Below are 12,374 nucleotides of genomic sequence, written 5' to 3'. Positions count from 1 at the left end.
TCATCCGCTCGTTTCGACCGACAATCATCCCGGAATAAGGGAAGAAGTCAACGAGCTTCGCGCCCGAGTTGTAGCCTTAGAAAATATGGTGCAAAATGTACCAGCTTCAACAACATCACCGGCACCAACAGTACCACCAACATCAACACCAGTACCAACAACAACCCAAGTTTCAACCTCACATGCCTCAACATCTCATTATGTACCTCGAGCATAATCATCGTTCTACGAATCATTCTACATCATTGATCTTCGTTCGACATGACGATTATGTAATCTCTAATGTTTTAGAGATTATATATTCTTGTTCTAACGATAAATCAAATGAGATTAATATCATATTAACTCATTAAATCGCTGATTACATCTGAAGAAAATATATATGTATATATGTTTTCATTAAGATTGTAATTAAAAATTCTTTTGTACAAACTGTTAATGGTGGAAATATTTTAACGGGTAGGTAATACCCGAGGAAATATTTAGCTTTCATATTAACATGTTATACTGTACATTCTAACAATCTGATTCTACAGTCACTTACTATCCTACTTACATCCACAGATATACGAATCCATTCACCGCAGAATAACCATTTTCATTCAATTTTATATTGGATTTTGACTTATCAGAATCCAACAAGTGGCATACTGAAAAAAACATTTGACAAAATAAAATTTGTTAGAAACAAACAAATTAACTATGAGAAATTTTGTTAAGAATCCACGCTAACAAAATCCTAGCTAACTGTTCCTAGCTAACTGGTAATTCCTTATTACATTTATTTATCGCAATTTATTTATCGCAATTTTAATTCTCGCAATTTTATATATCGTCATTTAATTTCTGTTATTTATTTTACGCACTTTATTATCGTCATTTAAATACTGTTATTTACGCATTTTAAATATCGGGACACGTATACAAGGTTTTGACATATCATATCGACACATCTATATATATTATTTGGAATAACCATAGACACTCTATATGCAGTAATGTTCGAGTTAGCTATACAGGGTTGAGGTTGATTCTCAAATAATATATATACTTTGAGTTGTGATCGAGTATGAGACATGTATATAATGGGTCACGACACGTATTAATTAATTCGAATATCATATATTAAACTATATATGAATTGTTGAACTACTAGTTGTGGACTATTAACTGTGGACTAATAACATTGGACAATTAAAATGAATTAAAATATTGATTATAACATATGAAACTAAACATTTCTTCAAGTTTGCCACTTGATTTCATCTTAAACCTCATTTGTATCTTGATGATTACAATCTACGTTCAAACCTTTCATGATTCTTGAAAACACCTCAATTGAGAGGATGAACCAACCGCACTTCATCTACGAAAGAAAAGATTTATGCATATAGTTATGCACCTGAAAACACTCGGAACCTGAGTAAATGTTTAACACATATCTGCGCTAGTTTCTTTGGCATTGTTATTACCGAAAATAACATTGAAATTCTCTTTCAAATTAGTCAATTTTGTCACAGCTCCAGCAAGACAACTTCGACTTTTCAGTCAGACTAGCCTTATTATAATCTCGATATATACGATGTCATTTCGCCATCGTTACTGGAGAATCGTTTATATTCCACCACATTAGTAGTAAACTTACCAGCAACTTCATTACTCATCAGCTTAAGTCTCCCTGAAGAAACATTATATTTGTCCAATAAAACCTTATCATATACTCATCCGCATCTTGTAACGAGAATTGCCATACCAATTACTGGGAATCAGCAATCAGTATTTCGAATCTCGCAGCGTTTCTACATCAACAGTTATATGTATAAATATAACATTTAACTCTTAGAATTATGATCTTCCATTCTGAAATTCTGAAAAGCACCCAGTCTACAATTCAGTACCTGACGAAATCCCTAGCGAATATCTTGCTCCTTAATTATTCTAAATCTTTGCGGAAGAATTCTCTTCAGTAACCTTCGATCTTAGAAATTCCAAAATATCATCATAAATATCTTCGATATTTCTGAAGATATTTTCATAACTATTCTTATCTGAAATCATTTATCTCTTCACGCTATCTATATTACATCATAAAGGAAACCGTTTAGTTTCTATATTCTATAAACCTACAAGTTTAAATTATGAATATTTTTGAAGTAGTGTTGGAAACTGATGTATGAGTTATTATAATATAATGACACTTGATCAACGTGATTATATTACAGTAAGTCACGCTGAGTTTCTAATGGAACGTGATGATTCACAGACCATATAAATGAATTTTAATTCACGGGTTAAGCGTGTTATTATGTACTCGGGTTACATGTACAATTAAATATATGAAATCTTGTGGTCTATTAAAATGATGGAAATGAATATTGATGATAAACTAATGAACTCACCAACCTTTTGGTTGACACTTTAAAGCATGTTTATTCTCAGGTATGAAAGAAATCTTCCGCTGTGCATTTGCTCATTTTAAAGATATTACTTGGAGTCATTCATGACATATTTCAAAATACGTTGCATTCGAGTCGTTGAGTTCAACAAGATTACTATTAAGTCATTTATAGTTTGGATATATTATGAAATGGTATGCATGTCGTCAACTTTCGATGTAATGAAAGTTTGTCTTTTAAAAACGAATGCAATGTTTGTAAAATGTATCATATAGAGGTCAAGTATCTTATTTTGACTGCATTATCAACGGATGTAGTATTGTAAACTATTATTTACAGTGATTGTTTATATGTAGAAATCATCAAACGTCAAAAACCTTGGAATTTGATATTCAATTATGGTGTACCTTTTCAAAAGAATACAATATTTCCAAACGTATCATGTAGAGGTCAGTACCTCACTGTGAAATCGATGAATGATGTATTCGTCCAAATGGATTTGGACGGGTCATCATAGATATCATGTTATTTGAAGTTGTAATGATCATCGAATCTTTTATTTATATATTATATATAAAGTTGTATTCTCTTGAATCCAATAATTTGCATGAAATTCAACGGACCAATCAGAGCGCGACATGTGGCGCGACAATCACATGTGATTGAAAAAAAAATTCAAAATTTTTTTTTTATATATATTTGTTTACGAAATTTTTTTTTTAAAAACTTCTCTACTTTTTTTTTTAATTTAGCATTTCAAATCCAATCACATGTGATTGTAAAACCCAATCACATTCTGCATATCAAATCTAATCACATGTTATTGAAAAAAAATTCAAAATTTTTTTTTTTTCAAAAAAATTTTCTACCGGAAACAGACTTTAATTCGGTGATTTGATCAAATTTGTTAGCGTTTCGTGATCATATCTTCAAAATTTCGGATTTTAATTTGGTGATTATATCAAGTTTTGATCAAAAACTTGGTGTTTAAAGGTATTAGCACAAACTTACTGAAATTCGTCATTTTACTAAAAAAAAAAAAATCAATCACATGTGATTAGATTTGACATGCAGAATTACATGTGATTGGTTTTAAAATCATATGTGATTGACATGCAAAATCACATGTGATTTACTGCATGTCAAATCCAATCACATGTGATTGGAAAAAAAAATCGAAAAAAAATGTCGAAAAATATTTTTTCGAAAAAAAAATTCGAATTTTTTTTTTTTAATTTTTTTTCAACCCATGTGATTATTGCGCCACATGTCGCATTCTGATTGGTCTCTTGAATCTCAACTTAAAAGTTAGTTTGATTTGAATATTTCTTTTATATATATGTATTTTTCGACAAAAAGAAACAAATTAATTGCATTTAGCTTCAGCAGTTTTATCATTTTATCATTATACAATACTTCTTGTTCATCATTCAAGAAATGCGTCACATACATCGATTTCCATCCGTTCATCTGAAATTCTGAAAACAACACCACATGAAGAACATATATCTTTATATAATAAGTGCATCAACGAAAAGGGACTTAAGTTGTTCTTTGAGTACACCGACTTCCGCATTTGTGACATTATCTACATCATTTATATATATAGCTTCGCCCTCCTTTCCGTAGTTGATTGCAATCATAATTAGAGTCATGGGAACATTTTTGGTAATGAGGGCCTCTCGGTTTATATCCATCCAGATATCTTCAACTTTTTTGTGCAACATTTCATGGGCGTACGCCTCGGTAACATCGTGTTGATTCATGTAAATTTCAACACTCGAAGGGAGATGATTTCGTTCACGCTCCTTCTATAATTTCGTGTAAAAAAATTGTAAGTTACATATCACAACTACCAAAATAGAAAGGGTGACGATGTTTTTTAGTGGCAATGGAATATCGTCGCTAAAAGTTCACTGCACGATAAAAAAATAACTTTCTTGACTTTTTATCCAACTTTTCGTGGCGACATGTGGCTCCAACACCTGAGAGAATAATGTCTTTGGCGACGATGAGTTGCGCCACAACACGCCCCGGTACCTCTCCGCAGTTTATAACCTGTTGTAGCGAGGCTACGTCGCAATTAAAGCGACTCCTTACCTTCTTCGTCTTAAGATTTTTGCCACCAACTATTACAGTAAGTTTGAGTGGGGCCACTTTTATAAATAAAAAGACAGAAGAAACTAAAAAATCTATTGATGACAAAATTATTCCATTTTATTTCAAGGGCGTTTAACGCGTTGGTTTACTATTAGAGAAATCATAAAAAAAAATCTAGTTACAAATTTTATATTTTTACAAAACAATATGTGTCAAAAATTAAATTTTATAATCTACACCTTTTGTGACAACGTTTGCGGCCACATGCACAACAATAGGCTGGGAATTTTTTCTTTTTTGGGAAATAGATTAAAAAAAATAAAATTAATAATATAAGGTGACATGCTATAGCGGAGAGTAGCGCCGTAAATGACAAAACTAATTTTTTTTTGGCCAACCAATTGCGACGTGACATCGCAGCAGGTAATAATGCAATTTGTGGTGCTGCAATTGCTTTCTTGACCTATTCCCTGACATCTATTAATGCAAAATCACTGATGCAACTTTTAGCGGCGATATTTTAGGCTTTTGGTGGTGATTTTGTCGCCATCAAAGCAGTATTTTCTTTTAGTGTATACCTAATACGAAATACAATAAAAGGGTATCATATGATGTACCTTGTGACCTGCAATGTCATTCAAGATTCTAATCAGTTTTGATACGTATCTGAACAAAGGTGGATCAGTGATAGCCCATTTAACCAGATGATCTGTAACAATATCTCCCATGGCAAGCAAACATATAACTGTAACCGCATTAGCACCAGCACTCTTTAATCTGATTACATCATACTCTTGTGGAGTTGGCGTGTATTCCTCGTGCAGGCATTTGGCTTCCATCATGTAACCTCTAACTATGTTTTTTGTCTATACATGATAATATGTTTTAGAAGGTTCAATACGATCCTAGTAACGATAAAACATATTAAGAATGAAACACGATGGGAGCTTACAAAATCCTTAGAACACTTAATAAGATCCTCCTTTCCCTCGACCAGTTCTTCCAATTCTTGATATATATCCAATAATCCTTGGTATAATATTTTTGTGTAATCTGGAAGAAACTCTAAGCATTGAATGGACCACCTATATGATGTTAATAAGTTGAAAGTTTGTTGGTTAAGATCAAAATAAATAAAATAAGGATAAGGATAACATCATATGTACCCTATATGATATGTGTCTGAGCATACCTTTCTATTGCTTCAGTGAGCATCAAAAGTTCATCGTAAGTACCATAAGAATCATAGATATCGTCTATTGCAGTTAACAATATGACATATTTTGTTAAGAAAATTCGAGCACGAGTGTATTGTGGATCGGGACATGCAGCTACTCCACAAAAGTAGAACTCAACCGCTCTATCTCTTATAAATGGTAAATTTTTTAGAACATCAAAACGTTTCCACCACCTAAAACAAATTAATAAACATGTAGAAGTTTACGGTATAATCATCGTTTCAAATTAAATGTTCACCTTTCGATTTTAATATGTTCTAACTACTATACATCTTTAATCAATCAAACCTTTCTAAATCACAATGAAATATTATTTGGGCACATTTTGATGATCCCCACTTTTCTCTAATAACTAAAAGTGGACAATTAATTTGGATGAAACAAATAAATTATTTAAATAACTATATAATAATTAATAGAAAAAAGGAAATAGTATGAAATGCTTTTAGTTATATCAAATTAATCATCTCAACCAAGAGGTTGAGGGTTCAAGTCCCAATTGGGACATATTCGTGGTTGTCAATATTCGTGTTAATGTTGTGTGTGAGTTTGCTTTTCAATAAAAACAAAAACAAAAACAAAAAAAAACAAAAAAAAAAATCTCAAGAAGTATATATACATAGTTGAGGTCTTGACATCCTCAAAAGAGGTCTCGGGTTCAAAAATTACTAGTAAATTATCTTTGTGGTGGCTAGGGAAAGAGTAAGAAATTAAAAAGAATTACGGGATAACCCGGTTCGACTGCACGCTGATATCTGGGTAAAATTACTTTCCTTTTATGGATAACCTAAATGGAAAAATCTTAGTAGTTTAGACTTTAAGAAGAAAGCCAATGAAGGTTTATAGGCATGTACGTGCAAATTTGGCTAAGCTCCTTCTTGTGTAATGACTGGCGCGAGTTGAAGCTTAACTTTGCAAGTTTAAGTAAAGTTCTACTATGAGTCTCTTGTTGTTCATAAAAAGGAATGTAGTGTAACGCCTCAAATAATGGTATCTTTTTCCGTAGAGGTAAGTGTAGTGCCTCTTGTATATGGGCAGAAAGAGTAGGGTTCTTCTGAAGAATATCATTAGCTAGATCCATTAGACGAGATCTTATAAAAGCTAGAGCATTTTCTAGTACATGTTCTCCTTGGACCTTCATATACGTTGCCTCGTATAACTCAAGCATGTCTTCAACATTGTACGCTCCAATTATTTCCTTGTAGTTGTTAAAAATATCTATACATAATGCGTGTTTATTAATTAGTTTCTTTTGTAAAAGTCATAACTAGAAGGATAGTCCAGGTGGTTTGTCAAAACTTTCAAATGTCATCGCTAACATATTTTTCTTACATGGATGGTCAGGCGGTTTCCAAATCTTGCACGACTAGTTCATTCGTATGTCGAGCATTAATTAATTCTTAAAATGTCTAGTCATGCATATATGTGAGTGTATAATTTTCTTTTCGTTTTCTTTCCTTATCCACCTTCTCTCCCTTTCTTCTTTACTTAATTTCATTCATTCCAAATTTATAAACCTTAAAATCAAAAACTTTCTTTCATTCTAGAATTAGGATTTGTGAATTGGAGACGGATTAAGAAGAAAATGGAGCAGGGTGAATGAATAAGAAATATGACTATTTTCCCCTCATTTGCAAGGCTAATCTCAACAATTCGAAGGCCCTAGGCGAAAACGAAAATGAGCCCTCACACATGTTTAATACTTTAATACATATATAAAAAGATAATACTAAAATTTATCAATTTATATATTTACAATGTATATAACTATTTAAAATATTAATATTAATAGAATATTTTGAGCAAAGTATATACATATTCAAAATTTTGGGCCCTTCAAACTTGTTGGGCCCTAAGCAGTTGTCTATCTTGCCTATGCCCAAAGACGCCTCTGTGCAAGGCAAAAGACTGAATTTAGCGAAAATAATTTACATCCGTCAGATGGAGGTAATATATGTGCAAGATTTGCAAATCACAAGACTACCCATGCGAGAAATAAAGCTTAAGGACGAAACTTACAAGTTTTAACAAATCACGGGGCTATATGGGTATAGTTATGTTTTCGTAAAATTAACTACTCCGTATATGAATTTCTAGAGACTTACCACCCGAAACATAAAACCCTTGTTGTCGCAACAGTCGAAACCAAAGGAAAACGCTACCACCATTCCATTTGTCACCATAAGTATCGTAAATACAAATCAATGCTTGATTGATTTCATCTTCAAAGTAATAAGCTACATCAAGGCGTTGGATCACGTCAATCATCTTCAGCAACTTTGTGTGTTCGTTTGGAACATCCAAAGCTTTCTTCAAATCATTCCGCACTTCAATCTTCAAATCTTCAATTTCTCGTTTCACCTCAGTATGCTCCTCTTGCTACAATTAAGCAAATAGATTCATAATATAATTAACCGTGAACTATATATCTAAACTTTTGAAGGTTATGTGTTTTAATTTCGGTACCTCGTGGTAGTTAAGAAATTGATCCCCCCATAGACTAGGAGAAAAGTTGGCAAGGGGACGAACAACATCATTTTGTTCGTGTGCAGCGCAAACAGTTGAAATTGATGTTGAAGATGGCGCGAATATAGATACATATAAATATTTTTTATTAGAATTAAGATTAATAATTGAAGGAATGCGAGTATTGAAGCGTGAGTTTGGGAATTTGTAAAGTGGTTTGTTTGTTAATCGAACTGAAGGCCTGACACATGCTGAAATTAGCATTTTACTAATTAATGTGTGTGTGAAATATTAGAGTGTTATGTTCCTGATATTATATAATAGTTTCTTTAGGTTCAAAGGTTAGTTGAGATGGTCTAGAAAGAGTAAAAAGAAAATAAAACTGTCGTTTTCTCCAAACGGGTTATATATATATATATATATATATATATATATATATATATATATATATATATATATATATATATATGGGTCATGATCAATGGGGAAGTAACCAATCGGGGGGAAGCGGGGGAAGAAAAAAAAAAATTTTTTTTCATTTTTTTGGAATTTTTTTTTCCGGCATCAAGATCACACGAAAATATGAACATTTATAAGAGACACTTTGTGATGAATGTTATTATTTATGCGGGAAAACGATCGACAAAAATAACATTCAAGATAATATTGTTCGTGAAGAATATGAACATTTTTTTTCTTCATGTTTTGTGAAGTAAAATTTAACCCGATTTAGAGTTTAGGGTTTAGGGTTTAGGGTTTGGTGTTCTGGGTTTATTCTATAAACCCAAAACACCAAACCCTAAACCCCAAACCCTAAATCTAAACCTAAACCCTAAACTCTAAACCGTTCGTGTTAAAAACTCAATCTAAATCCTAAATCTAAACCCTAAACCCTAAATTTCTAAACCCTAATATCTAAACCATATAAATCCTAATATCTAAACCCTAATATCTAAATCCCAATAGCTAAAACCTCAACATACGCTCGAAAAACACGATAATTGTTATATATTACTTCTTCGAGCATTTTTCCGCCAAAATAAAAACATTTATCACAAAGTGTCTCTACTAAATGTTCATATTTTCATCTCATCTATAATGTTCGTGAACAAAGTTTATTCAAAAAACGAAAAAAAAAAAGTTTTTGCTTCCCCCCGCTTCCACCGATTGGTTACTTCCCTCTTGATCCTACCACTATATATATATATATATATATATATATATATATATATATATATATATATATATATATATATATATATATATATATATATATACTCCCTCCGTCCCATCTTAAGTGTCCACTGTTGACTTTTCAAAGTCTTTCTTTGTCAACTTTGACCGTAAATATTTTCATTTGTGCTATATAATAATTGATGAAACTTATATGAATAAATTGAGTTTTAAATGTGTTTTCATTCCATACAATTTTTATCAAGTATTATATAACACAAATAAAAGTATTTACGGTCAAAGTTGTCAAAGAAAGACTTTGAAAACTCAACAGTGGACACTTAAGATGGGACGGAGTGAGTATATATATATATATATATATATATATATATATATACATACTAGGTTTTTTGAGCCCGTGTGTTGCACGGTTGTGTAAAAAATGTTCAAAAAATGTAATTTGCAGTTCATATTGATATGTAAATAGCGATACTATAAAAATAGGAAAATTATAAGAATTATTTAAGAGCCTGTGGTGTGAATTATAAAAGTTTTTTTGAGTTTAAGAGCTTGTGGTGTTGGCAAATTTTAAAATTTTCTTTTGAATTTAAGAGCTCGTGGTGTTGACGAATTTTAAAAGTTTTTTTTATTTAATAGCCCGTGGAGACAAATTTTAAAAGTGGTTTTGGGTGGTGTTAGTAACTTAATGTCTACAATTTTTTTCCACCATTAATATCCTTTTGATATATAAATTATATATACTTCGTAATATTTATATTAAATTGTGATTAAAACTTTTATACCCTTGAAGTTATCTTTTATACCCCTAATAAATTACAATTAATAACAAGTGTGAGAGAGTAAATTGTAAATTTAAAAGAAAAGACAAAAAAGGAAAATGTCGCATATATATATATAAATATATATATATATATATAAATATATATATATATATATATATATATATATATATATATATATATATATATATATATATATATATATATATATATATATATATATACATACATATATATATATAGTAGAGGGATCAAATGAGAAAGTTTTTTGTGTGAGAACCCTGAGAATTCAAAAATACACTGAAACTCGAGCAAAAAAGGGAAATTCGAGCAAAAATTGGACACGGGCGAACAAAAAATGGGACATGGGCGAACAAAAAAAAAAGGTGGGCGAACAATTTTGTGTTCTACATTTTTGATAGTCGAACAAAAAAATGTAGAACACACTGATATTCGAACAAAAATGTTGATATTTGAACAAAAATGTGTTCTACATTTTGAAATTCAAAAAAAAAAAATTTTTTTTGCTCGACTATGAATTTTTTGTTCGTCCGTGTTTTAGATTTTTGCTCGAATTTCTTTTTTTATTCGCCCGTGCACATTTTTGCTTGAATTTCAGTGTATTTAGAGTTTTTTTGGAGTTCCTAGAGTTCTCACACTAAAAAAGTTTTCACTGAATTCTTTCCATATATATATATATATATATATATATATATATATATATATATATATATATATATATATATATATATATATACTCCTTCCGTCTCATATTAATAGTCCAGTATTTCATTTTGTTAAAAATGATGTCCCAAATTAATAGTCTACTTCCATATATAATTTATATTTTCAAAAGATATAAACGGTGAGAAAAAAAATTGTAGACATTAAGTTACCAACACCACTCAAAACCACTTTTAAAATTTGTCAACATCACAGACTCTTAAACTTAAAAGAACTTTTAAAATTCGTCAACACCACAGACATTTATACTCAAAATGAATTTTTTAAATTTGTCAACACCACGGGCTCTTTAATTCAAAAGAATTTTGAAAATTTGTAACACCACGAACTCTTAATCTTTATCTAAATTAGATTATTTAAATTAAATTTTAATTATAAAAAATGTTATAGGGGTACGTGTAATAGTCATTTTTATATGCAGTCAAGAGGCACATACGTACTTCAAGTACATATATCAGTTACCACTATGTCCTATTTTGTAGCAGCATGAACAATGAACTTCTAAAGTTGAAAACTGATCATACACAATCACCCCAACCATTCTTATTTTATAGCATCATAAATTTATCTGTGATGAATATTTTTAATGAAACGACCAGTCCTAATCCATCCGGACGAAGTCCATATCGATTATAAATGATTCATAATAGTTGATTACATCGCGAGGTACTTGACCTCTATATGATAAATTTTACAAACATTGCATTCGTTTTTAAAAGACAAACTTGCTTTACATCGAAAGTTGACGGCATGTATATCATTTCATAATATATCCAACTATAATTGACTTAATAATAATCTTGATGAACTCAACGACTCGAATGCACGTCTTTTGAAATATGTCATGAATGACTCCAAGTAATATCTCTAAAATGAGCAAATGTACAGCGGAAGATTTCTTTCGTACCTGAGAATAAACATTCTTTAAAGTGTCAACCAAAAGGTTGGTGAGTTCATTAGTTTAACATAAATAATCATTTCCATCATTTTAATAGACCACAAGATTTTCATTTCTCATAAATATACGTCCCATGCATAGAGACAAAAATATCATTCATATGGATTGAACACCTGGTAACCGACATTAACAAGATGCATATAAGAATATCCCCTATCATTCCGGGAAATCCTTCGGACATGATATAAAACAACATCGAAGTACTAAAGCATTCGGTACTTTGGATGGGGTTCGTTAGGCCCAATAGATCTATCTTTAGGATTCGCGTCAATTAGTAGATCGGTTTACTAATTCTTAGGTTACCAAGCAAAAGGGCCATATTCGGCTTCGATCATTCACCCATATAATGTAGTTTCAATTACTTGTGTCTATTTCGTAAAACATTTATAAAAATTGCGCATGTATTCTCAGCCCAAAAATATAAAGGGTAAAAAGGCAAATAAAAATCACCTAATGTATTTTGTAGTAAAAATACATATGACATCATTTATCAATTGTA

General features: G+C 30.9%; 1 protein-coding gene across 1 annotated transcript; it reads right to left on the bottom strand.

Moving 5' to 3' along the window:
- Positions 1–3,907: 3,907 nt before the first annotated feature.
- On the bottom strand, positions 3,908–8,464 carry LOC139868420 (beta-caryophyllene synthase-like). The gene is made up of 7 exons (XM_071856753.1): positions 8,201–8,464; positions 7,840–8,113; positions 6,589–6,952; positions 5,689–5,907; positions 5,449–5,581; positions 5,114–5,362; positions 3,908–4,207 (listed from the first exon to the last, which is right to left on the bottom strand). The coding sequence occupies exons 1-7, from the start codon at positions 8,462–8,464 to the stop codon at positions 3,908–3,910; spliced, it is 1,803 nt and encodes a 600-aa protein (XP_071712854.1).
- Between the last annotated feature and the right edge of the window lie 3,910 nt (positions 8,465–12,374).

This window comes from Rutidosis leptorrhynchoides, chromosome 9 (genome assembly GCF_046630445.1).
Source record: "Rutidosis leptorrhynchoides isolate AG116_Rl617_1_P2 chromosome 9, CSIRO_AGI_Rlap_v1, whole genome shotgun sequence".
Classification (NCBI taxonomy): domain Eukaryota; kingdom Viridiplantae; phylum Streptophyta; class Magnoliopsida; order Asterales; family Asteraceae; genus Rutidosis; species Rutidosis leptorrhynchoides.
The sequence above is the reverse complement of the archived record's forward strand: the minus strand, read 5'-3'. Positions and strand labels throughout refer to the sequence as shown.